A 26,488-nucleotide genomic window follows, 5' to 3' on the forward strand; every position below is an offset into this window, starting at 1 on the left:
TTTCCTCCGCCGCCCCAATTTCCTACTGTTTTTTAACAAGCAGTACATAGCTTATACATTAACAAGAGTTGAGACTTAAAAGCGACTACTCGTCTATTATAAAAATGGGGCCAATTATATAAACTCTTAGGCTAAATAAACAAAGGAATGAAATGGAAATAGGAATACCATTTCTTTCCATCGTAATTAGCCCCCTTTCACAAATGATATGCACAGTTTATAACAAAATCAAATGTAATTAGATATTTGTTTGATTTACATTGTATGCATGCTACATTATTCAGAGTGCACATAGTTTATTCTATCACACCAAAATTTAGTCGATTATTTAATCATCCTCTTCTCTACTACTTTCTCCGTCCAAAAAAAAAATAGTCAATCTTACTTATGGATGACATGAGTTTTAATTAATAATAGTAGAATACAAAAAATGGGAGAAAAAATAGATAAAGTAGGAGAGGAAAAGAGAGAATGTAAGAGAAAACAATAGATAGAATACAAGAGAAAGTTTCTATTTTCAAAATGAAACTATTTTTTTCATTGACACTCAAAAATGACAAAACTAGACTATTTTTTACGAATAGTGAGAGTATATTACTCCCAGTATGTCTCCCACTTGACCCGTACAGATTTTAAGAAATGTAATAGAAGTGAGTTGAAATATAGCTAATTAAACGTGAGTCCTAGGGATTTACCTATTTTAATTGTACTTCAATTTTACATCATAGCCCCTCATATTAATTAAGGAATGAACTATAGTACTTTCAAATAAATTTTAAAAAAGAAATAGGAGTAGTACTTAAAAAAAATTCTAATAAAAATATTTTATTCTCATAAATTTAAACAAATATTTTATAATGTTTTTTCTAGTTTTAATAAGAAATATGAAAATAAGTAAAAGAAAAAAAATATAAAAAACAGTGAAGATATTGATGATTGAATTAATATTAATTAAGTAAAAATAATTTTTAAAAAAATGTAATAATATATGGAATATGTTATGAAATTATTTAAAGATTAATTTTGCTAGCATATTATATTTTTCACTTTCCTTCAATACTTAACGTTGTTTTTACTTTCTTTTCAAATATCTAACAATATCTAATATAATACTTGTGAAATTAAAAGGTAGAAATTAGAAAATAAAATATCAGTAATTTTAAAAAACATATATATGGCATAATACTAGAGAAATTCAAAATAAATGAGTATTTTGCCCATTTTTTTTTAGAACAAAGGAATAATTATCTATCTTCATATCATTGTGATAGTTTAAATAAAATGAATAAAAAAACTTATTCCATTAAAATATGAATGACTATTCTATTTAAATTTTATTTGTGAATCTTTTAATAATGGTAGATATTTTGAAAAATAAAATCAATTACATATTTTCTAATATAAATGATTTAAGAAAAAATTGTAATAGTATATTTTTTCTTATATAATTGTAAATATGGTCAAATTTGTCATAGAAGTATGTAACTAATGATGTTACCAATTCAAAATACTTGCATCTTATCCAATTCAAATTTTTATTCAATTCAAATTTGAAGGGCATTTTGTACGTACAATTTTTGTAATTTATGTACTAGTTACAAACGTTTTCTTTAGTAATTAATGTATATCTTGCACCATAATCAATCCATTCAAATATATTTTCTTCCCAATCTATTTATCCTATACAATCAATTAAATTTAACGCTAATATAAATGTCATCTATAAAGAGAATTCTAATAAACTTCTATCCTTCTCACTCGTAGAGTTGGGTAGACTTACTAAATTATATAAGTACAAATATTATATTTATATATGCACACAAGAATCATCTCTTTGAAACATCCCTTGATTTTCAGTTGGAAAATCAAATTTTGGGATCAAAATTTAGCTTCTTTTTTGGCCATTTTAGGTTAATCGATCTGAAGATATGGTGGAAACGAGGCGGAGTTCTTCTTCCTTCAAGCGCCCCCTTCCCTCACCTCCATCATCCCTCCCAAATCGCAAACGATCCAAGGTTAGGGTTTTGTAATCTAGTGAATTTGAGCATTTCCATCTTGATTGGTCGTTTCTGGTTGTTTTTCCAATTTCGATTTTTTCGAGTTCATGCAGGGAGCGGAGGCGTCTTCTTCTTCTTCCCTGAATGATTTGCCGTCTTCGGAGGAAGTCGTTGACGCGGTGGAGGGGAAGGAAGTTATAGCCGGATCGGCTGATCTAGATAACGGCGGCGCAGAGAAGCCATCGGAGGATGTGGCGGCGGGCCAATCGTCGGAGGCCGTGGTTGCAGGTGAGGTTTTGGCTCTCTCGTTACTGTTGGTGCTATATCATGCGCTGCATGTGTTATTCTCTATTGAATTCCGGTGTCCAATTCAGTTATTTTTCTTCTTAACTTCTTCAAAATTTGATCTTCTTTTCTTCTTCTTGTTGGGGGGAAAATTTGCTCCTTTTTGATTGTTTGCGCTGGAAGCAGGTGATTCCATAACTGGTGCAGAGAAAGGGAAATCTAGTGGGCCGCCTTTGAACCGCGGAAAGAAGGGGCAACTGAAAACTAATGCCGGGGCTGCATGGGGAAAACTTATATCCCAGTGTCCACAGGTAGTCTTACTCTTTCAGCTAAATTTTGCATCTTTCTTATTGCTTCGATTAGAAATGAAAATTCGATTTTTGGGCCGATATTGTAATTGCCTGTCACATAGAATTGATGTTAGATGGTATTCAGATCCACTGCAGGTGCAAGCCCTTCATTATTGTAATGGTATTAACTTTGTGGGATTTAACAGGATTAGGTTCATATAGAGTTTCAAGTGTCTGTCTCAGCTTTAGGTTTGGAGTACTAACTTTTTGATAGTTAGGCTTTCTTTTTCTTTTTAGTTGTGGAGTGGGGTGGGAGGTAAGCCTTTCATCCCGAAGGTCTTATTTTGTCCGATACTTAAAATGGTTTAGTGTCAATTATCTACTGATCACTGGTGGAAGGTATCAAGTGTAATTTTCTTTGGCATCAATTTCACCCGCATTATGTTTGAAAGTTCAAGTTTTTGCCTTTCAGAATTTCTTGTAGTTGCCTTATCGGGTCTCTTGTTATGTTCTATCATTAGTCAGAACTTCACTCTGAAACAAGAGTGGGTCCTTCGTTCTCTAGGGGCCATAGTTCAGTCTGTGACATGTCAAAGAACCCTCTTTCAATGTATCTTTTACTTTCTAGACAAATGATTTAGTCCCCCTTATCCAAGAGCGCTAGAGAGAAACCCGGGGGTGGGAAGAGGAATTGTTTAGCACCCACGATTAGTTACCTAGCTCATCCCTGGTCCAAAGAAAATATTTTCCGTGGTAGTCCCACTCCTGTTCTGTATATTTGAAAATAATCAGGAAATAGGCTATTTTCGTATTCTGATTTATCCAGTATGAAGTATCACAATGTCGAGATAACACATTTTCTGATATAGAAATGCATCATTAGATTTTTATTAGTTATTACTACCTCCTTCCCATAAAATAAACTAATTTTTCCATTTTGGTTCGTCCCATAAAAATAGATATTTATATTTTTCGCAACTTGTGCATTAAAACCCGTGCCATCCCAAGATGTGGTATTTTTACGGGATAGATGGAGTATTATTTATCTAGTTGCTATTAGTTTGTTAGAGATAAGTTTATATCTTAGAGTTTGATTTGGTTTAGGAGTCTAGTTTTATCTTTTAGAGTTTTATTCAAGTTGGAGTCTTTTTTAGATTCTTACAAATTGGACTTAGTTCCCTACTTTCCGGAAGATAGCCTAGTATGTCAATTGTCTCATACTTTTGCAGTGCTCCCTGCTTTTTTCTTCATTATTATCATTTCAATTGTGTGATATGCTTTGTATGCTGAGATATTAGCGAATGCATATGGCCATATGGTTACGCCTGCGTATTACTCCGAATCGTTTTCCAGTTCCTGTTCTGATGTCTCTAGTACAGAGTATCATAATGTCTGGAGAACAGAATTTCCAGAAGCTGAGTACCTTCTGCTGAGTAATTTCTTTTTGCTTATGTATAAGAGTAGTCGCTTGTGTATGCTTGTTTATCATTGATCTGGGATTGACTAGACTAGACCTTTTAGGTGGAGATAGGTGGAGATAACCATTAGCAATTATTGATGAGCATTTGCCATTTACCACGTCTGCACCTTCAGACTTTTGTTTCTGCGCATTCTGTTTGACAATTGGGTTGCTTTTAAAGCTTTGTGTTGTGGTGAGGGATTTTATGCCCAAGCATGCTTGTGTTTTCACCATTATATGGTGCGTGGCCATAACTATATTTGTGTGATGATTTCCTCCTAGAATCCACATGTTGTCTTGCATTGCCCAATATACACTGTTGGCCAAGGCCGCCAATGCAATTTATGCGTGAGAGATCCAACAATTAGTAAATCTTTGTGCAAACTGAAGCGCATGGAGTCTGAGGTAAACTTCTATGCTGAAGTTAATTTTGGTTGGGAGTTTAAGTCACATATGGTTCTCACCATCGCATTGGAGTGGATTCAATGTTTATCTGTTTGCTGGTTCCATGTCTGATTCAGGAAGGAGAATCACATACGCTGCTTGAAATCACTGGGAAAAAAGGATCTGTACAAGTGAATGGAAAACACTATTACAAGGATACCACGATCCCTATAAATGCAGGTGATGAGGTGGTGTTCAGCTTGTCCGATAAACGGTCTTATGTATCCTTTCTTTTCTAAACACTTAGTTCCTTTACCTGTTTATTATATGATCTGCTATGCATGGGCACACATATCTGTCTTCTCTTTATGGCCTTAACTAACTATTAGGTTTTCCAACAACTCACCAATGAAAGTGCATCTCCGATGGATGACCCAACATCGGTTAGTATGTTAGAAGTGCATGAAGGACCCATAAAAGGTTTGCATATTGAGGCCAGATCAGGAGACCCTTCTGATGTTCCCTTTGCAGCAACACTGGAATCAGTAACGAGTCACCCTGAAGAATTATCTCTCCTTCCTTCTTCATCCCAGGATGCTGGAGATGCCCAACATGTTTCTGAGACGCCAGCTTTACCAGAAACTTGTGAAATGGCAGACACTAGAAACAAAGATGCTTCTGACCTTAAAGATGTTGCTATGTTACCAGTTGCTGAGAAAGGTGGTGTTTTATCTCCTGATGTCTCTATTAAGAAATTCAATGTTGCTGCTGAGAATGGGAAAACTCTTCCACAAAGCAATGCCTTGGGACATCGCTTTCCAATTTCAATAGCTCCAAAATTTGATATCAGTGGCACGATATCTAAGATTCTTGATGAGCACAAGGCAGCTAGAGATCAGGGCAAGGATTCTGATCCTCCCATTTCAATATCATCGAGACGTGAAGCCTACAAAGATGCTTTGCGACAAGGACTGTTGCATTGTGATAACATAGATGTTTCTTTTCAGGATTTTCCTTATTATCTGAGGTAAAAGTCACATTCATGCTGTCAACGCTTCTTGTCCCATAATATTTTTCATGGATAAAGAACAAACGGTTGCAAATCTGGAATTGTATGACACTGATTTACAGAGATTGAGCTATAAGTGATATGTTATGGACAATTCTTGTGATTATTTGACGGCTGCTTTCTAGATAATTTTATTCCATAACATCAGATGTTTTGGTGAGACTTAATAATGTACTGGGATAAGCTCTGTATATAATTATATATGTATATCCATCTATTATTATACATATTTTGTAAATGATATTCTTGTTTATTCATATTTCTTGGTATGGAGGGTTCTATTACATGCTTAGTTACTTGCATAGTTTACTTTCATTTGCCTGTCTATGAAACTTTGTTTATTATATTTATAAGTTTTAACTTTTAGTTCTGTCCTGCGGCAGATTATATTGGTTTTCCATAATAATTACTCGATTTTTTGGCAGTGAAAACACAAAAAATGTTCTCATTGCTTCCACATACATACATTTGAAGTGCAATAAATATGTGAAGTTCACTTCAGATCTCCCTACAGTATGCCCGAGAATTTTGCTGTCAGGTCCTGCAGGTAATGCAGTTTTGTTTTCCCGAAATTTGTGCAAGTACTTTTCTGTACTGTTCCCAACTAATCTTAATGTTATTTGGTTGTTCTTTTCTTTATAGGTTCAGAAATATACCAGGAAACATTGACCAAAGCACTTGCCAAATATTTTGGTGTTTCTCTTCTTATTGTTGACACTGTTCTGTTACCTGGTGTAAGTTTCTATGCGACCTAAGTTCAATTTTATTATTGTTATTTGCTGTTCCAGAAATTAATTTACTTATTATTGATGCACAACTATTTTCATTGTCTAGGGACCGGCAATAAAAGAAGCTGATTCGGTGAAAGAAAGTACTAAATTAGAGCGAGCAATTGTATATTCCAGACGGAATCTGCATCTCAAAAAACCAGCTTCAAGTGTGGAGGCTGATATTACTGGGGGTTCTACTATGAGCTCTCAGGCTCAACCCAAGCAGGAAGCATCTACGGCTTCATCTAAATCCTATACCTTCAAAAAGGGTAAGTCTCTGAAAGCTTTTCTTCCTTGTCTTTGTTTAGCCTGTAGAGAAATTGTATTAATTGATTTTTTTGTTGTTTTGATAGGTGACAGGGTCAAGTATGTTGGTTCTTTGCCAACAGGATTTTCTCCTACTCAAACTTCCATAAGGTAATTAACTTTCTTCTTTTTTATATTTATCTGGTTTGGTTCTGTTACTCTTAAGTGCTTAAGATATGGAAGTCTGTGGCTATGAATATACGTGGGACAATATGTCGAGTTTCTTTACTGTATAAGTAAAGACCAATGACCAGTTAAATCTGGAGATTGATATGATTTTTTTTCAACAATGAGTCAGTGACATCTTTCAATGTTCCCATCCAATCAAAATTTGCCCATGTTCGAAAGTAACTCAGCTGCTAGTTTAGGAACTGCATTCTTTGATCAGGTGGGATTATGTTCTCTAAGCTGTGATTTCCAATATTTTGTACAGGGGTCCAACCTACGGTTACAGGGGCAAGGTGTTACTTGCTTTTGAGGATAATGGCTCTTCCAAAATTGGTGTTAGATTTGATAGAACAATTCCAGAAGGTAATGATCTTGGAGGCCTCTGTGAAGAAGATCATGGTTTCTTCTGTGCAGGTAATATCCTTTGACCTTCAGTCTATTGTGTATCAAGTAATTTAATCTGTTCATTCATTAACCATTTTCACTCTATGCAGCTGACTTACTCCGCCTGGAGAGCTCCAGTGCTGATGACATTGATAAGCTTGCCATTAATGAGATTTTTGAGGTATAATTCATTGTAAAAGTATAAAATGTTAAGTTGATCTACTTTTTTATTGCATATTATGTACTTTCCAATAAACACTTAAATTTTTTCCATTTGTAGGTAGCTTTGACAGAATGTAAAACCAGTCCATTAATCCTGTTATTGAAAGACGTAGAGAAGTCCATGGTTGGGAATTCTGAGGCTTATGCAGCCTTTAAAGTTAAGCTTGAATCATTACCAGAAAACATTGTTGTGATAGCCTCACATACTCAGACAGACAGCCGCAAGGAGAAAGTGAGTTTAAGCTGTGTTATACTTATTCTTAATGTTGCGATCCCCTTCTCTCCTGACCCCTTCCTGCTTTTTTTTTTTAATTCTCAAATGAAAGAAAGTAACCTCTCATCTTGTGTATGATGGATGCAGTCTCATTCTGGTGGATTACTTTTCACAAAATTTGGAAGCAACCAAACAGCATTGCTCGACCTTGCTTTCCCGGTATGTCCTGGTTAAATTAGAGACTTTCTATACTCATCCTGTTATCATCTCTTCTATTCACCTAATTCTTTTCATCTTCATGGGTAGAATCATATTTAGTGTTTTCTGTCTCCGAATTTCACGGGGAGAGCTCAAATGTCCATAAAGCTTGTGGAAATAAATAACTACTTACCTAGTAAAACTATGAAAAGATATTTTGGCCACTCAATTTTTATTGAATTAGCTCCTCTTTGAAGACTAAACCTTTTCCTTTTACAGGATAATTTTGGTAGATTACATGATAGGAATAAGGAAACTCCAAAGATTCTGAAGCAGCTCAGCCGTCTTTTTCCAAACAAAGTGACCATTCAGATTCCCCAGGTAAGCAGATTTTTGCTGCTCTATGATATTTCTATCATTAAGGAGAAGCAGGCCGCAAATCTGGTTTTCAATATTGCAGGATGAGGTGGTTTTAGTTGACTGGAAACAGCAGTTGGATCGGGATATTGAAACAATGAAATCACTATCAAATATTGGTGGCATTCGCACGGTGTGTAACTTAAATGAATGACTGCTTCATTTTTATTTGCCTGATTAAATTTAATTTGGGCTGCTTAGTCCTCTTTGTTTTCTTCCTGGAGTTGCTTTAGTTAGATCACTTATATATATCAAGAGAACTTTTATTGTGGTGTTTCATCTGTGCCCACTACTTCAAAATTATCTGATTCCTGAAATACATCTGTCCAATATATTAGTATTGTGGATTGAATTCTGAATTCTTTCTTGTTGAGCTTCTGTTACAAGTCACAATGCCTAAGTGTATCTGGAAAACTTCAGTTGAAACCCTTTTACACATTTCTATATTCTGGAATAAAGTTCGTTGGGAAACTTAAATTTGTTAGATTTTGTTTAAGAAGAAATTGATAAGGAAAACAATTTGACATTTTCAGAACTCTGCTTGTTTGGGTGGACTTTGTTGTTTTTATAGTATAATATTTCTAGTTTTAATATCAGGAGGATATTTCGTTATCTTTATGGGACTACTTTTACTTGACAGTGAATGTGGGTATTGTTTTTGTGATGATAAGATTTGGTGTCATAATTGTGACAGTGTGTAACTTTTGCTCTCTCTTCCCATGAATTGTAGGTCCTAAATCGAATTCGTCTTGACTGCCCTGATCTCGATTCACTATGTATTAAAGATCAAGCTTTGACTAATGAAAGTGAGTTGATTTTGCACAACTAATGATCTTCAAATTGGTTGTTATCTGCTTCAGTTTGTGGTAATCCTAAAAATGGTTGTTATAATATGATTATAGACATTGAAAAAATTATTGGCTGGGCGTTGAGCCATCATTTTATGCATCGCTCTGAAGACCTACTTAAGGAGCCAAAACTCGTCATTTCAAGTGAAAGGTAACTATTTTAAAAATATTTCCCTTAGCAATGAACAAGGCTAAATTGACTGGTGATGAAGGAAGGACTTTCTGGTATGATAGTTCTGACTGTTTCTCTATGTCAATGTGTATTTTGTAGCATCAACTATGGGCTCAATATTCTACATGGCATTCAGAATGAGAATAAGGGCTCGAAGAAATCTCTCAAGGTGCAGAATTCAGCCCCTAACTAAAGTCTTCATATATTGAATTGCTTTCGTGTGTAATTGGATGACTCCCTGAGTTTCAGGATGTGGTTACTGAAAATGAGTTTGAGAAAAAGCTCCTTGCTGAAGTTATTCCACCTGGTGATATTGGAGTCACTTTCGAAGATATAGGAGCATTGGAAAATGTTAAAGAGACCTTGAAAGAATTGGTGATGCTACCTCTACAAAGGCCAGAATTGTTCAGCAAAGGACAGCTAACTAAGGTAAAGACATTGTTTTTATGGAGTTTGTTGGATCTAAAAATACCCGCTACTAAGTATTGCATCTTTTTTTGCTGACCATGTAATCTTGCAGCCTTGTAAAGGAATTTTGCTTTTTGGACCTCCTGGTACTGGTAAAACTATGCTTGCAAAAGCTGTGGCTACTGAAGCTGGTGCAAACTTTATCAACATTTCTATGTCCAGCATCACATCTAAAGTATAGATCTTCGTAGACCTTCAATTTGTTATTCTTTTTTTTACATTTTACCATTTAACATCAAAGGTCCGGTCTTTATTTTATCATATCTCACATTTTTTGATCATTTTCTTGTTTGCATCAGTGGTTTGGTGAAGGAGAGAAATACGTGAAAGCAGTCTTCTCTTTGGCCAGCAAGATAGCCCCTAGTGTTGTTTTTGTTGATGAGGTTTGTCCAATGCTGTGGTGTTTCGTTAATGTTTCTTACCATTCTTAGACTCCTTGTCTTTTCTTATATCTTTATGGCTGTAGGTTGATAGCATGTTAGGAAGACGAGAAAACCCTGGAGAACATGAAGCGATGCGCAAAATGAAGAACGAATTCATGATGAATTGGGATGGTTTGCGTACTAAAGATAAGGAACGTGTATTGGTGCTTGCAGCCACAAATAGGCCTTTTGACCTTGATGAGGCTGTAATCCGGAGGCTTCCTAGGAGGTTTTTCTGTCTCACAACCTACAACATGTTTGTTTGTTCGCTAAAAGGCAACTGTTACCAGTCATTTATATTTGTGTGAACTGGTGCAGATTAATGGTCAACTTGCCTGATGCTCAAAATCGGGAAAAAATATTAAAGGTTATTTTAGCTAAGGAGGAATTTGCTCCAAATGTTGATCTTGGAGCAGTTGCTAGTATGACAGATGGATATTCAGGAAGTGATCTAAAGGTCCTTGATCTTAATTTTAATTTTCATTTCTATTTTTTTAGGGGGCGTTCTTTCATTTGTACTCTTCTGATTTGAATAACTTTCTGTTTACAGAATCTCTGTGTAACTGCTGCACATTGCCCTATAAGAGAAATTTTGGAAAAGGAGAAGATGGTTAGTTTTTTTTTGTTGTTGCTCATCTGGACTTTTGTTCGTGGTGGAAACCGCATCGTAGCAGTTGCTATCATGTGCCCATCTTCAGATTCTATGATCAAGCATTTGGCCTTTTTCCATTTCTGGCTTCAGAAATTCTGTTCTTTAGGCTGCCTTTTTTGCATGTGTTTGTCGATTTCATACATGAAAGAATGTAGTAAAGCTTACGCTTATCAATATAAAATTACAGGAAAAAGCATTGGCACTGGAAGAGAATAGACCATTACCGCCATTGCACAGCAGTGCAGATGTTCGCTCCTTGAGTATGGAGGATTTCAAATATGCACACGAACAGGTTTATATCGATTAATTTGGATCTCTACGTTTCATTCACTCACTAGGAACTTTCTGGTCTTCATAGTCTATTAGTCTATCAAAAATTTTAATCATTATGTCTACAATTACTTAACTGGTAACAGTCATTTATATTGTGTGCACAAAAATTATGAATATTTCAGGAGAACTAAAAGTGTAGTTTTTGTGAAAATGCAGGTATGTGCAAGTGTGTCGTCAGACTCACAAAACATGAACGAGCTGAACCAGTGGAACGAGCTGTACGGAGAGGGAGGATCGAGAAAGAAGAAATCACTAAGCTACTTCATGTAGAAGAGTTTTCAATAATGGAGGTGTATAAATTAAGGGGTATAATGTATGGATGATGTTTAGGGGTTATTTATTCTTCGTTCTGAGGTGGTTTGCAACCTGTGCTCATAGAAATCCAATTTCAGGTTCCCTCTCTATTTAAGTCCCTTGTTTTTTTTTTTTTTTTCTATACACTACAGGTATCTAGCGGAGTGATATTTTATTTTTCTCTATCTTCTCTGTATATTCAATTTAATTACTACAGTATATTGTACTGTAATCAATAACTGCCATCTTTTCAGTTTTCATATCGCTAGAGTAAAATGATTTAGAAGTTATCCTTTTTTCTTATTTTTTTCAAGTGCTGGACTTGTGTAAATTGGAACAAAATTTGTGAATCTTGCTATACGTGTTGGTTTTTGTTTTAATTGCCACAGAGATTGCTAGTTCACATGCCATATGTCATGCATAGTTTAATTCATTATAGCAATCCAAAACTCCAAAAAATAGTTTTGGTTAAGAAACGAAATTTTAGTTTACAGGTAATTAAATTTATAAAAGCCAACAAATTGTTTATCATAATCATTTTAATCCGTCTTTGAATTAATAAAAGTAAATTTTTTATGAAATAAATACTTAAAAGTCAAAGATATACTGTATCTTCATTAGCGAAAGCGAGATTCCGATGCGAGGTATGGAGTTAATGAGTCATTCGTGTGCGTTCCTCCTTTCCAATCCGCCGCCCACCGCGCTCAAATACGTGCTCGTCATCCTGAACCGGGACCTCCCGCGATTCACTCCGCTTATTTGGAAGAACGGTGATTTCGAGTTCATACTCATTAATTTTTCACTAGTTTGTTTATTTAAGTGTTTTGTAGAGCAGCACAAATTCGTATTTGCGCGGACGGTGGTGCCAACAGATTGTATGATGAATTGCCGTTGTTGTTCCCTCACGAACCTAATTCAGCTGTTCGTCAAAGGTTCGACTTCGATCAATATATATTAGTCAACAAATTAATTGGTTTCAAGTAGTACATTGTTGTAGGGCAAAAGGAAAACAAAAAAGTTTGATGTCAAATATTGAGTTCTCACATGTTAATACTGGCTGATCCAGGTATATGCCAGACGTAATAAAGGGGGACATGGATTCCGTTAGGGAAGAAGTTTCACACTTCTACACAGATTTGGTAGGTTTATTTATGTTATTGAATCTCACTACCAATATGCACATCTTTTAACTCTAATTTTTTTGTTTATCCACTTCCTAAGGTGCGTGACTAATTTGGAGAGGTTATACAAATTTTTGCTAAGCTTTCCTAGCAAGATGGATGCAGTTACATCTCCATATTCATCATGCCTCCATTTGTTGCTTCTCCAAATTTTTCTTATTAAGTTTACATGCTCTCATAGTTTATTCATTGATTCATTTAAGTCCAACAATTTAAATCTGGTGTGGTTTTCTGCATTTCATGAGAATTGTATCATATGTACTAAATTGCTCTTAAGTGCAGGGAACCAAGGTAGTTGATGCTTCAGATGACCAGGACACCACAGATTTGCATAAATGTGTTGCATATATTCGAGATTTACCTAATCTGGAGCATCAAAATGTAAGTCTACTGCTTTCTACTTAATCATCTATGTGGATTAAGTCTCTGTTTATGGTGGAATGACAAGGTTAAAGGAAAAAAGATCAAATCGAACAATCTGCTATATTTTGTTTATTTGTTTGCTTCCAATACCCAAATTTTCCTGTTTGTACTATCAGTTACACAGTCTGGTATATTTTGCTTGTTTGGCTGGTTCTGATACCCAATTTTTCTTGTTTGTACTATTAGTAATCTTGTTGGTAATTTGGTTTGGATTATTCTCTCTCTGCTTTCCCTTGGCTTGTAAGTTTTCCACTCCACTAACGCATGTTTCCACCAGACTTGCATCCTTGTTGCTGGAGCACTAGGTGGAAGATTTGATCACGAGGTTGGCAACATCAATGTTCTATGCCGTTTCTCAAGCACACGGATAGTTCTTCTATCCGATGATTGCCTCATCCAACTTCTTCCCCGTAGTCATCATCATGAGATCCATATTCATCCCACCATCGAGGGACCACATTGCGGCCTCGTACCCATTCGCGGCCCATCAAAAAGTAGCACCACCACAGGGCTTCAGTGGAATCTATGTGAGTATCTATGATGACATCCATTCTTTTCACATTGTAGGATATTTACTCAAGCTGCATATCATGTGATTCCTTTTCCCATGAGCATCAACTCTGCCACAACTGGGATACATGTTATGACTGCTGAACTGTAGTTATTTAATGCTTATGTTGAGTGATCTGCCTTGCGTCTATCTAGTGCTAAGTTAGAGTCTGATTCATCTCTAATGCTATGCTCTTGTGATTGTGTTTACAGCTGATACAGAAATGAAATTTGGTGGCCTCATCAGCACATCAAACTTGGTAAAAGATGAAATAGTAACTGTCCAATCCGATTCTGATCTCCTTTGGACTATATCCCTCAAATGGATTGGATGACTGGTGCGTGCTAACTGATCTCACAAAATGACTCTCAATGCTGCTACAAATTCTGATAATCTCTATCATTCTTGTTTGTTCACTATGATGTGAAATTGGAAAACGGAAGCTATTGTTGAGGATTTTGCCATAAGGTTAATTGGGCTGAAGTCTGAAGATGATCGCAGGTTGCGGGAAAGCTCCTAAAAGTTGTGTTCTTATAAAGTGTAGTTTTATCGTTTGAAGCAATAAATTAGTGTATACTGAATATATAATGTTTACATGTAGGATGTCATATGAACAATGAATGTATCCCCCATTAAAGATTTGTTCTGAGAATCATTACTTTCTCAAATAAATGTTAATTTTTGTAAAAAAAAAGCTGTAATTGAATCAAACTGGGACTCTCTCTATCTGTAATAAAAAAGAAAAGTGGCTTCGCCCGGACTCGAACCGGAGACCTTCAGTGTGTTAGACTGACGTGATAACCAACTACACCACGAAACCGGATGTGAAGTTATTCTCCCAGCTACTTATTTTACAAAATAGCATATTTCCCGGCACCAACAACTCAACAAAACCCCTCCACTTCATCACGGAGCCAGTTATTTTGGCGGCAAAAAAAGCCTTCGATATCCATGCTCTTCTCTTACGGATTCTGCTCTTCGCTGCAAACTCGGTATTTTGCTCGTGCTGAAATTCTCCATAATTTGCGCATTCTGCGCTTATAGAACAGTTTGCCTGCGGGCTTGAGAATCACCTGTAATTAGGGTTTGCCGCCATGGAAGTCGGAACCCAGAAGTCGGCGGTCATTATTCAATAACAATACTTCAATCATTTTTGATGTATTGTGGTGGGAGTCATTATTCAATAACAATACTTCAATCATTTTTTACTTGGTCTTTTTTTTTTTACTCTATCAAATGTGTATTAAATTTTATATTAATCATAAATTTACTCATAACGTTATGAAAAGAAATAAATATTTTTTTTAATCTCTTAACATAATCTTAACTACTTACATGACACCAGGCCGGCCCTTAACTATATATCTAGTGCATAAAAGTTTTAGTGGCCATGTGATCATAGTCAGCATTTGACAATTCTATTTTCATCAGAGAATGTTAAAACGGAAATGATGTTATTAAAAAATTGATTTTAGAATGACTTTGTGGCCTACAAAAATTGACTTTTCCATGGCCCCCAGGCCTCCAAATAGGAGTACCATCATTCTCCAAATAGAAGAATTAGTGCAAGTCTCCAAAATGATCTTTAAAATTTATTTATTTTTCCACAAAACTGTGTGTATATATCGTTGTTAAAAAGAAGCTTTGATTTGTGTGATTGTTCAGATTACGATGAATACTGATGATTCAGTCACATATTTATGTTTGTGAAAGGTGGACTAGGGGGTAGTGTAAAAAAAATTGTAGGTGATCCAATCCGAATTAATACGTGTGTGTTGTTGTCATTGCATTGCTTATTGGATTTGGATAGTGGTTGTGCACGGAGATAGTAAGGTTACGTTTGGTCGTGTTATTAAAGATTCAATAAATATATTATCTTACACAAGTTTTTTGTGAATATATATTATAACAAGTCAATATCTGGATTCACATCCAAATTTAATCGCTTATAAATATGATTAAGTCAACATCAGTATTCACAAGTTGTGCTTTAAAATCTTATACTACTATATAAAACCACAAGTGCTTTAAAGATTCTTCATTTCTAAATAAAAACTAATGTGCGTATCTATATTATACATATAAATTAGATAATTTAATTTAATTCACACTACAAAAAATCGCCAATTAGTGACGGAAAAATCCGTCACTAAACAGCGATATTTCTTCACATAGATTAGTGACAGATCAAGTTTTGGCAGATCTGTCAATAACAAACTTGTCAGTAAAAAGTTTTAGTGGGAATCTCCGTCACTGAACTTTTTGTGACTGAAATCATAAGCTACTGTTTGGCGTTAGTGACGGAGTTCTCTGTCACTAATTAGTGGCAGACATATATCAGTCACTAATTCCGTCACTAATTGTTGAGCTATTAATTCGTCACTATTTCGCGGTTTTTTTGTAGTTTAGTTTTCATGATATTCATTTTGTCAAAATCATTATTCAAGTATCGAATTAGTTCCAATAAGATAGAAGAAGATACAATAGTTGTACCTGTGACCAACCAATAAGCCACCCATTGGATTTCGAATTAGTCCGATTCATATTGCAGAATAATCAGTTTACGGCGAATTCGAGACAGCCCACCAATTTTCAAACTATATTGATTATATTCATAGGAACCTTGAACCCCGGTACAAAACATCTCTATCAAGCTCTAAAAAGCAAATTTCTTACGTCAAACGTATGTCTTATATTGACAATACGAAATACTTTGACATCCAATACACTGCTTCACACACACACAAACCATGTTTACGACTTTAAATAAAATTATACTACTTTGATTTAAAAATTCCATGTAAGCACCAATTTTGGAAATTATTCAAATCGAAATTGGTTTAGGAGGTGGGGTCTCCTTCCGAAAGAATTTAGCCACTTTCTCGAGGCCGAAGCAAACCTTTTCGAAACATAGACAAACACACCTTTTATAAACCTCAAACTTACTGCCATCCTCTTCCTTGCTCTCGTCCTCACGGTGCATGTACAGAATCTCGCGTGCTGATAGCAATCCGAAGATGGTGTAGAGGAAAGGGCTGGCTCCTTCGGGGAACACGACGGCTGCGAGAGTGGCAACCACCGTGTACCCTGAGCAGACAAAGAAACGCTCGGCTACGGGGGCCGGGCTGGGAGAGCGGAGGAGCAGGACTTGGAGCACGTGGTAGACGACCAAGCTCGAGAGGGCGACGAGCATTGTGATGGGGTGCGTGGTGAGTGGCTCATCTTTGCCGTGGTATTTCAGTTGCAGGAATGCAATGAGCTGATTGATAATTGAGGAGGTTATTTGGTGGAAAGATTCGGCGAACTCGGACATTGTAGAACTAATAAACTTCTAATTTCTATAACTTTAATCCACAAAATGGTCATATTTATAATCCATATTGTTGTCACTTGTCAACAAGTAAGATTTGTCAATGATAGATTGATGACCATTTTACATCAATTCTCAATCCAATGGCCCAATTCGCAACGTGTACATCAATTTCGATCCTATGGCCGTAATTGATACTACCTCTGTCCCCCAAAATTTGCTACACTTTGACCCGACACGGGTTTTAAGAAATGTAATGGAAAAGTGAGTTGAAAAAGTTGGTGGGATGTGGGTCCTACTTTTAAAGTATTAGTTTTATAATAAAATGTGAGAATGAATGAGTTAGTGGAATATGAGGTCCACTACCAAAAATGGTAAAAAGTGAAGTGTATCAAATTTTCAGGGACAGACCAAAATAGTAAACTGTATCAAATTTTTAGGGACAGAGGTAGTATCATGTTCCAAAGTTGGGATGTGATTGATTGAAATTATAATGACCCGACACTCATTTTTTAAACTAAGTTCTCAAAGGTTTCTACTTTGATTGGTAGTAATAAGTCCGATAGTGATAGTTATATGGGCTTTTCTAGCTGATTGATTGGAATGTTAGTCTACCCACTTGACCCGGGTTTGTTTTCTTGACCCGGTAAAATTTAGTTTATTATCTACAATTCACAGAATAGACAATATCACCAACACCCCTCCGATAGTGTGAAATCCAAATTTCCACATAGAATTTAGGGCACTTTGCAGACCATTTTGTCCTTCAATTCCTCTTCTTCTTCGTTGTGGCCTCACCCCAAATTGAAGTGAGAGCTCCAACACTTGAGTTTCTCCAGTTGTGGCCATAAGCGAACGATCGATTTAGAGGCGAAGAGAGTTTGCGTAAAAATGACGGGCGAACAAACTCAGACTAAGGTTTGTCTATTTCCCCTCAATTGGCTTCCCTTTGTTACCCTTTCTGATTGAATTCACAAATCGATCTTGCTGATATGTTTCTGATATGTCGTCGAAGGGTTTGGGTTCCCCTCTGTTACCATTTTTGTTCGAATTCACAAATCGATTTTGCATTTACAGTTCTGTTATTGCATTGAAGGGAGAGGGTTCCCTCCGTTACCATTTTCTATCGAATTTCACAAATGGATTTCGCAATTAGAGGTTCTGATATTGCATCGAAAGTTAGATATAATGTTTTTTGTTGACCTCTTGTTCCACGAATTTCCACTATTATTTCATTCAATTCTGAATTGTACTTTTCAATAGAAAGATTTTTGTAATTTGAATAAATTGATATCCTAATATTCCTGTAGTTTGGATTGAGCATCTTAGAACCTATGTTGATACCAGTATCTTGCTATGGTTTCCAGTTGGTGGACGAAACAATTTTATGATTTTTGTGGCAATCATTTTTAGCTATTGAAATCAATAATTCTCTATTTTTGCATTGTTCTTCAGGTTGCACGTCGGCGAAAAGAGCTATCATACTTCATGCTAGTGCTAGAGGAGATAATTACGAGCCATCGGTTGAATATGTTGGTTATTTGGATGTTAATCTCCATTATCATATCCAAGAAGAACAAAAAAACTAGAAGGTTTTGGACGAATAGGTTTTCATTGCTCGAGCGCATTTCGCCGAATCTACACCATATCAACAGATTGGTTGGTGTAACTGATCGGGCCTGCATAGATAATCTACGCATGGATAGGAACACATTCGGCCGACTATGTCGTTTATTGAAGGATGTCAGTGGTCTTGTGGATAAGAAGTGGGTCACCGTTGAAGAAATGGTAGCAATGTTCTTGGGTATACTAGCTCACCACAATAAAACTCGTGTGGTTGGTTTCCATTTCATTCGCTCATCGCAAACCGTTTCTCGTTACCTACACGTTGTCTTATATGGAGTGCTAAAGCTTCATGAGATTTTGCTAGTGAAACCTGAACCTGTTGATGAAAATTGCACCGACGCAAGGTGGAAGTGGTTTAAGGTTTGGTTATTTGTGTCAATTAATAGTTGGTTGAATCTTATATGCTTATCTCCAACTGAACTAATCCATCTCAATTTTTGTTACTCCTTCAATAGGGTTGTCTAGGAGCATTGGACGGGACATACATCAATGTTCGTGTTCCTGCCACAGATCTTCCCAGATATCGCAATAGGAAAGGACAAATATCCACCAACACATTGGCTGTATGCGACCGCCGTCTAAGATTTGTCTATGTGTTACCTGGGTGGGAGGGATCTGCCGGGGACTCGAGGATATTGCGAGACGCACTCAGTAGACCACTTGGCTTCAAAGTACCAAGAGGTATTATATAATTTATGGTAATTTTTGGGTCAGTAGTTCCACTCTTGTTTTGTATGTTCCTACAGCTTAGTATTGTCTTACGCAGGACAATACTATTTGTGCGACAACGGGTATGCGAATAGTGAAGGCTTTATCACTCCATACAAAGGAGTTAGATACCATTTGAAAGAATGGGGACCCTCTTGTGAAGCCCCTCAGACACCGGCAGAATTGTTCAACATGCGCCATACCAAGGCTCGGAACATCATAGAGCGAGCCTTTGCTGTGATGAAAATGCGCTGGGGGATTCTTCGCAGTGCAAGCTTTTATCCTATAGATGTGCAAACAGATCTTATCAATGCTTGTTTTTTGATCCACAATTTCATTCGCAGTCAAATGGAGATTGATCCTCTCGAAGTGCAAATGGATAGCCAAGGGGATGATGGCAGTCGATCTGATCCTGATGATGATCGAGTGGATTTCATACAGAGCATCGAACCTACCACCGCATGGGCTAAGAAGAGAGACGATTTAGCAGCTGAAATGTGGCTTGATTTCAGTTCATAATTTGTTGATGAAACTGTACTACTTCAGAACTCGTTTTCATTTTTTATTTTAGGATTTTCGATATATTCCTGATGGTACTTTGAAATAGACATAATTTTATATGAACTAGTTAATTTTATGGAAGCTACTGATCCATTATAAATTGCTATCAATTCTAATTTTTTTGGTCATTGTGGACTACCATTTTATTTTCGATATATTCCTGATGGTACTTTGAAATAGACATAATTTTATATGAACTAGTTAATTTTATGGAAGCTACTGATCCATTATAAATTGCTATCAATTCTAATTTTTTTGGTCATTGTGGACTACCATTTTCATTAGTTTCGATCTGTTTTGCCTTAACGGCTACTGATTAGCAATTACATCACTCTCAGGTCTAAATTGTGTCGAAGATGACCATCACACAAGTTTAAAACAAGGCCTCCATATATTGAAAATGAGTCTTATGCTAGTAAGACTCGGCCTAATAGAACATTGAGCAAAGGTTCCAAGCGCCAATAGATTAGGATACAAAGTAAGTAGATATATATAATGACGATACATGAGTTCATTCTAGTGATCGAAATGGACATAGAAGTGGATTTCTTTGACATCTACAAGCTGAAAAGTGCATTGAACTCCTGGAACTAGCCGATTGTCATTTTTGAAACGTCCCCAACCTTTCTTCACCCAAATCTTTCGCTCAGTGTGCGCAAGCTCAAGCAACCATGTTCCTCCAGTTTCAGCAGTGAAGTATATGGGTTCGTCCAGTGCCGATGCTCGTATATGTTTCCTCCAGAAATCGACAGAGATCTCCTGCATGGATGAAGACAAACTGTATCAACTTGTGTTCTACAAATGATAACAAACATAGAACATTAAATACTTTGGCATCAAACATACCAAGCTCTTCTTGATGCTTGACTTAGTGAGGACAACAACGAAAGTTGGATGGTCGTACTCGGCTAAGGCCAACGCGCTCATGGACTTTGAGCACCCTGTGCTTATTTCAGGTTCAGTATCTGATGGCTCGTCGTCTTCAGATGTGTCAATATCCGGCGAGTGTGGCGCATCGTATTCATCCTCGCTATCTGGTACTAAAACACGATTAATGCAAAGACTTAGCTAATACAATTTAGTTGCAAGATCAACAATTAAGAAGCAGTTTGAATATTCTATCACACCTTCAATGTCACGCCTTGGAGGACATCCACTTCTTGCCAAATAGCATTTGACATCAAATATTCCATCACTTACAAGAGTGAATGCTAATGTGTCACCGTCTCTTAAGTTATTATCACGGACGAAATCGGACCACCCCGTTCGAAAATGACATCCACTAGCAATGTTCAAAAGAACGACTTCCCAAGAGCGTTTGTTAGGTAGCACCAAACGACAACGGAAGGGGAGAGAGTTTCCATTCTCAGCGACAAATTCGGGAGGTATACGCTATATGATAAAATGCAAAATTTCACTAATAAAAGGCAAAATTTCACTAATAAAATGCAAAATTTCACTGAACTTTATCAGAAGATCTATAAAATTGCAATTCATAAATAAATGAGGGAAAGATTATTTCTGTTGCTGAAATGAAGTATATTTTGTTGTCGACAATTCAAATGCAAATAAATACTCACAATGTTGTCGATGTTTTTTTCCTTGTTGAAACGCTTGAGGAAGGACGGTTTTTCAGGGTATGCATCATCGACGATCCTGCGTAAAATCAAGTGATGATCAATGTTATGAGGGATCAAATCTTTCATTAGAAAAAGGCTGAGTTTAAGGAACACCAACCCATTCGGATCCAGCTGAAGAGGCTGTGCCATTACTTCCGAGTAGTTGAGATGATGAAATGTGGGCATTGACATTGGGTCTTCTCCTATTTAACTCTGCATTCCACTACAATATCACTATTCATGAATTTCTTTAAATTTCAATATCTCATCGAAAATAGTAATTAGAAATGAATGCACTTAGGACTAGGTCGGCTGAGTGGATATATGCATACTGAAATAGGTGGTTGCTTACCACTCCAACCCAAATTAAATGAGAGAGAATGGCTCTAGAAAGCTTTTGCAGATGTGTGAGTGATTGAATCTTGTCACCATGCTTTAATTTAATTAGTGGTAGATGAATTAAAGATGAGCAATCAGTTAGGTGAAGAAAAGTGTGTATAAATCATCAATTAAGTTATTCCCGTATTCACTGCTAAACCACCTAATTCTCCAATACAAACTTCAGTTTCAAATGCCTACACACATTCCACCTCAGTCATTTTTCTTTTACAAACGGCCGTGGATGTTTGAGCTTGATGCACAGCTGTTGTTGGCATTAACTCGTGTGAAAGAAACATATCCATGGGAGGATGAGTTCATTCCGCAAGTGGCAATCAATGAAGCTTCAAAAATACTCGCAAGGGAGAATGCTGTTCATTTCAGGGCTGACGAGCTCTCAACACGGCTGCAAGTGCTCAAGAAACGTCACGACACTTTCAACGAGGTTGTTGCAACCAATGGCGCGACATGGGACGTCAAACATGAAATCGTGGTAGCCAGAGAGGAAGTGTGGAGTGACATTTTGAAGGTATCGATTTATATTACATATTTACATTATTTTTGTTTGCATGCAAATCAAGTTTGTAACGTTTTGATGTTTGTTTTCAACCATAGAGAGACCCATTCGCAGGGGCCTACCACTATCACGACGAGCCTCACTACGAAATGCTTACAATTTGTTTCGGCCTTAAAGATGTCAAAGAGGAAGATGATATAGAGGTCATCAATGTGTCAGACACATCTCTAGATTTTGTCCGGGCTGAAGATGGTACTGAGGTCATCGTCGTCTCGGACACAACTGAACGTATTCACCCTGAAGTAATGACAGAGCTTGTCATTATATCAGACTCGCCTCACATTTTTCACAACGTGAATGGTGTTAATCTCGTGTTCTCACCGGATTTGGATGAAGTCAATTCACCTGTGGCACCCATGGGGAAAGGTGTGCGGCGCAAACTCTTCATGTCCGACGACGTGGATAATATAGATCGGAATTCATCCTCTGCGAATGGTGTTAATCTCGTGTTCTCACCGGATTTGGATGAAGTCAATTCACCTGTGGCACCCATGGGGAAAGGTGTGCGGCGCAAACTCTTCATGTCCGACGACGTGGATAATATAGATCGGAATTCATCCTCTGCTGGAACTGTCCCCAATCCACCATGCTGCTTGGGCGCCTCGACGGCTGCTAGAAAATGGACATCTCCTACAGGTAGTTCATGTGCTTCGTGCAGCCCATTCCCGCCTACTAAGCATTAGATATCAGATGTGTTAATCCTGATCCCTTTTGGTTTTTGACTTATGTAAAACGAGTAAATGTTTTAGGATCAGGTTATGGATGACTACTAATGTGTGTCGCAGGAATTAGTATGTTATTTGCTCACAGTTGTCTAGCTACTACTTAGTTTAACAATGTTATCTGTGTTGTATTAATTATCATATGTGAAGGTTGTTTTTTGGACTTAGTACCAGTGAAATTTGTATTCTGAATTGATGATCAAAAGTAACTTATCTTATTTCAGTGTTTAGGCTCGTATTCTGCAAAATTTTAGTCAAATCGAGGGATTTTTTTACTCTCAAAAACCAATTTTTTTGCTCCCAAAAAGCAAACAAGGTATGCAAAATTGAAAACAAATTGAGGGATTCGTTTGCTTCCAAAAACCAATTTTTTTCCTCCCAAAAAGCAAACAAGGTAAACAAAATTTTAGTCAAATTGAGGAATTTTTTTGCTCCCACAGATTAAGCAAATTCTTAAACATATTAAGATACCTTATGGAAAACAAATGTAACTTTCTCAAACATGCAAATTCTCAAACATAAAATGCAAACTTTCGGTAAACAAAGGCAACATTGATCACTGCCATTAGAATTACAAAAACTACAAAGTCATTTAGTTTCACAAAAGCAAAACAAGGTAGCATATTGTTGAATGTTTAGCCCATCATGGAGCCTTCATCAAAAAAACCTAATAACCATTCCACCATTTGCACTAGCAATGTTCAAAAAAAGATGGAAAACAGTCTAAACATTCGATCTGACTGCTATATCATGTTATCACTTTCCAGCATGAAAACCACAAATTCAGGGCGGTCATCCTCAGGCATACTTCTGAAGAGATCCAACAGCTCCGGCTCTTTGACAAGTTTTGCAGATGTGTAGAATTTTTGCTTCATTGTTAACCCGGAGATTTGTCCCAGCAGCTTGTAGACTTCTTCCTGCTTAGCACTTTGTTCGAACTCATATCCTATCCTTTTTGATAAGGTATCTAGCCGTGCAGTTGTATTGTCATTCATCTTGTTCATGATGTCAAGGACACACTCTAGCTGGTCTATAGATTTCCGTTTTTTACCTCCTTTGTTGACAGGTTTTTGAGCAGACCTCTCCCCATGAGTGTTGCTTGAATTCCCAGGCTCGGGGATGACATGTTCACCAACTACTTCATTAGCTGCTACTTCATCGGGAAATAGTTCATCCAAGCTTGGATGGTAATCGCCATCCACATATCCATTGGGCTGCTCCTGTGTTGCCTTCATCATAGCAGCGGACTCCGCTGCACCTCTTGACCGAGCACCAACAGCACGATCTTTGCCAAAGATCTCTTTCCAATCTTCCCAAAGATGCCAAGATTTGTTGCGCATGTATCTCGCGTTGTTGTCCTTCTAATTAATATTAGAGATCGAATACAAAGTCATTATGCATATTGAAATAAAGATGGATTACGACCACAGTTGAAACATATGAATTCTAGCATTGGATCAAAATTTTGTAAGCAACCTATTATAAACTTATTCATTATTCAATACACACAGCTCGTACCTGCACAATCTGAGACCATTGCTCGTCGTCACACTCTATTTTGTAATCATCGTGTACATTGAAACCTACCCCGCTCCGTTCGAGCATGGAACAAATTGAGGAGTAGTTCTTCTTCCAAGTACTGACCTTCGAGTAAATATGGGGATGGGGCTTTATATCGGTTCTTGGAAATTCCTTTTTCATTGCTTCATGAAGACGTTTTAAATATCCACCTCTAAAACCATTATCTGCTTTATACCCAAGTGCAACCAATTCCTTCAATGCAACTATTAGCGTAGCATCCTCTCGATCTGACCAACAACGCCTAGACCTATCTCCTTTCATTGCTTTACTTTGACCACACTCACTGCTATCTGTACAACATACTCATATTTCAATGACAATTCTTCGTTCATAAAAGGCACCATGAGAAAGTAGTTAAATACCCAATTTGTAATGCTTACACTAACCTTGAAAACTTGTATTCCTTTCGAAAGCATTTGCACGTTGCTGCGAGTCTGCGAGTCTGCCATAGGTCCTCTCCAAAATTCTACATTTTATTTTGGCGAATGACATAAATTACCAACTATGTATAAATATTCTGGATGAAGAAACAACAGACATGAAATCAATCAAGCTCGCCACACAATGTCATGAATAGAAACTTGGTGAGTAATTCCCCGATTGATTTCGCCAACACAAATCAACTGCCCCAAATTTGTAGAAAAAGAAAGGCACAGATGAAGCATAGCAAATTAACAAACATATAGTGAGCACAATACAGACCGCAGTCGACGATTTACGAAACAAAAATATGCTGTTCTAAAACCAGAAACCCTTCAACATAGACTAAGTTCCGGGAATTATCATAACGTTATAGAGAGTAAATAAGTGAATCGAAACCATGCCTGATTATATGTAGTGGAGCGTTGAGCGTCAATCTACGCCTCTTCCCCCATCCACAAGCCACCGAGAGTCTCTTATTTGAGGTATGTATATGATTTCTAGAAGGCAATGCTGAAATTGGAGGGAAGAAAATTTTGAAAATTGGGAACAATGACTACTATATCACCTATCAAACACCAATTTGTCAAACCTAAGTTAACAATGTCGATAATCAAACACTGACATGGGATTACTAACTCTGCTCCAAAAATATGGAAAAGCATATTACTAACTTATCTGAGATTTTCCTTTCTCGACAATCAATCGAACCTTAAACTATTTTATGTCTCAAAGGATTTAAATTGAGACAATCCATTTTTTGCCTGGTTAAAACTTTGACAATCTTAGCCTCACTGCCCACTAGACGCTGAGTAATTTCATACTCACTGTGTCTCAATTATTGGAAATTTTAAAAATGGCCTGAAAAATTGGATACCCAAATTCTGTTTGCAATTGAAACAAAATATAAAAAATAATTATTTTACATATACCTCTTTTTTATTATCAAATAATTTTAGAATAGAACACATGAATTTTTATCAAAATTCCCCCTTCCACAATGAGGAGAGCTACCCATAAATTGCGAATGATACCATTATAGGGAAGTCTAATTTCACAGAATATATGTCTTTTAACACGCTGTACTACAACACAAGTGGAGTGGGTTTGTGATAACCATAAATGCATGCTTATTATTAGTGGCGAAGCCACATATATATGGGCCAAGGGGGCCCATGGTCACCCCATAAATTTCTCATATGGCGGCATGTGGAATCTCAGAAATTCGACACCGCCGGTAATACAGACCAAATAGAAACCCAGCTCAAAAGACTAGTCTGTTAGCTGAGAAAGTCCATTTAGTCTATATACCCCACACCAGTTGTTCTCACAATCGATGGGGAATTGAGTCCGTAACAGCTGGCCAGAAACTGAGCTACGAGATTGCAGACAAAATATAAAATGGCTTCGCCCGGACTCGAACCAGAGACCTTTCAGTGTGTTAGACTGACGTGATAACCAGCTACACCACGAAACCAGA

The 26,488-nt window shown here is 36.9% G+C and overlaps 4 protein-coding genes and 2 non-coding genes across 8 annotated transcripts; 3 read left to right on the plus strand and 3 right to left on the minus strand.

Moving 5' to 3' along the window:
- The first annotated feature begins 1,802 nt into the window (after window positions 1-1,802).
- LOC125222455 lies at window positions 1,803-11,612 on the plus strand. The gene is made up of 27 exons (XM_048125078.1): window positions 1,803-2,015; window positions 2,111-2,285; window positions 2,469-2,593; window positions 4,314-4,436; window positions 4,553-4,696; window positions 4,805-5,442; window positions 5,910-6,031; window positions 6,127-6,218; window positions 6,319-6,523; window positions 6,608-6,671; window positions 6,994-7,142; window positions 7,223-7,293; window positions 7,393-7,566; window positions 7,696-7,767; window positions 8,026-8,127; window positions 8,207-8,296; window positions 8,894-8,969; window positions 9,066-9,162; window positions 9,283-9,352; window positions 9,433-9,612; window positions 9,704-9,826; window positions 9,951-10,034; window positions 10,118-10,302; window positions 10,392-10,530; window positions 10,624-10,683; window positions 10,913-11,017; window positions 11,215-11,612. The coding sequence occupies exons 1-27, from the start codon at window positions 1,929-1,931 to the stop codon at window positions 11,326-11,328; spliced, it is 3,666 nt and encodes a 1,221-aa protein (XP_047981035.1). The 5' UTR covers window positions 1,803-1,928; the 3' UTR covers window positions 11,329-11,612.
- A 339-nt stretch (window positions 11,613-11,951) lies between these two features.
- On the plus strand, window positions 11,952-14,161 carry LOC125222457 (thiamine pyrophosphokinase 2-like). Of its 3 annotated transcripts, XM_048125083.1 has the most exons (7): window positions 11,952-12,122; window positions 12,188-12,284; window positions 12,419-12,491; window positions 12,816-12,914; window positions 13,234-13,483; window positions 13,719-13,843; window positions 13,950-14,161. In XM_048125083.1, exons 1-6 carry the CDS (start codon window positions 11,990-11,992, stop codon window positions 13,838-13,840), a joined length of 774 nt encoding a protein of 257 aa, XP_047981040.1. In that variant the 5' UTR covers window positions 11,952-11,989; the 3' UTR covers window positions 13,841-13,843; window positions 13,950-14,161. The 3 variants fall into 3 exon arrangements, with proteins under 3 accessions (XP_047981040.1, XP_047981039.1, XP_047981041.1); XM_048125082.1 differs by having other exon boundaries at window positions 11,953-12,122; window positions 13,719-14,161; XM_048125084.1 differs by having other exon boundaries at window positions 11,980-12,122; window positions 12,183-12,284; window positions 13,719-14,161.
- A 91-nt stretch (window positions 14,162-14,252) lies between these two features.
- On the minus strand, window positions 14,253-14,326 carry TRNAV-AAC. Its single transcript has one exon. It is a non-coding gene; the product is annotated as a tRNA-Val (tRNA).
- Window positions 14,327-19,031: 4,705 nt separating this feature from the next.
- LOC125222459 lies at window positions 19,032-19,669 on the plus strand. The gene is made up of 2 exons (XM_048125086.1): window positions 19,032-19,123; window positions 19,209-19,669. Exon 2 carries the CDS (start codon window positions 19,343-19,345, stop codon window positions 19,667-19,669), a length of 327 nt encoding a protein of 108 aa, XP_047981043.1. The 5' UTR covers window positions 19,032-19,123; window positions 19,209-19,342.
- Window positions 19,670-20,227: 558 nt separating this feature from the next.
- LOC125221515 (B3 domain-containing protein Os03g0212300-like) lies at window positions 20,228-21,480 on the minus strand. Its single transcript, XM_048123632.1, has 5 exons — window positions 21,449-21,480; window positions 21,292-21,367; window positions 20,839-21,103; window positions 20,558-20,751; window positions 20,228-20,470 (listed from the first exon to the last, which is right to left on the minus strand). Exons 1-5 carry the CDS (start codon window positions 21,478-21,480, stop codon window positions 20,228-20,230), a joined length of 810 nt encoding a protein of 269 aa, XP_047979589.1.
- Window positions 21,481-26,410: 4,930 nt separating this feature from the next.
- TRNAV-AAC lies at window positions 26,411-26,485 on the minus strand. The gene has a single exon. It is a non-coding gene; the product is annotated as a tRNA-Val (tRNA).
- Between the last annotated feature and the right edge of the window lie 3 nt (window positions 26,486-26,488).

The sequence above is a fragment of the Salvia hispanica genome, chromosome 4 (assembly GCF_023119035.1).
Source record: "Salvia hispanica cultivar TCC Black 2014 chromosome 4, UniMelb_Shisp_WGS_1.0, whole genome shotgun sequence".
NCBI classification, from domain to species: Eukaryota; Viridiplantae; Streptophyta; class Magnoliopsida; order Lamiales; family Lamiaceae; genus Salvia; species Salvia hispanica.

Coding starts and splice junctions, on each gene's coding strand:
- LOC125222455 (XM_048125078.1), top strand. CDS start 1,929: ATGGTGGAAACGAGGCGGAGTTCTTCTTCCTTCAAGCGCCCCCTTCCC. Junction 6,524..6,607: donor ATCCTATACCTTCAAAAAGG/GTAAGTCTCTGA, acceptor TTGTTTTGATAG/GTGACAGGGTCAAGTATGTT. Junction 8,297..8,893: donor ATATTGGTGGCATTCGCACG/GTGTGTAACTTA, acceptor CATGAATTGTAG/GTCCTAAATCGAATTCGTCT.
- LOC125222459 (XM_048125086.1), top strand. CDS start 19,343: ATGCGCCATACCAAGGCTCGGAACATCATAGAGCGAGCCTTTGCTGTG.
- LOC125222457 (XM_048125083.1), top strand. CDS start 11,990: ATGCGAGGTATGGAGTTAATGAGTCATTCGTGTGCGTTCCTCCTTTCC. Junction 12,123..12,187: donor TCCGCTTATTTGGAAGAACG/GTGATTTCGAGT, acceptor TTTGTAGAGCAG/CACAAATTCGTATTTGCGCG. Junction 13,484..13,718: donor AGGGCTTCAGTGGAATCTAT/GTGAGTATCTAT, acceptor TTGTGTTTACAG/CTGATACAGAAATGAAATTT.
- LOC125221515 (XM_048123632.1), bottom strand. CDS start 21,480: ATGGCACAGCCTCTTCAGCTGGATCCGAATGG. Junction 21,368..21,448: donor CTTCAGCTGGATCCGAATGG/GTTGGTGTTCCT, acceptor GATTTTACGCAG/GATCGTCGATGATGCATACC. Junction 21,104..21,291: donor AAAAAAACATCGACAACATT/GTGAGTATTTAT, acceptor TTTATCATATAG/CGTATACCTCCCGAATTTGT.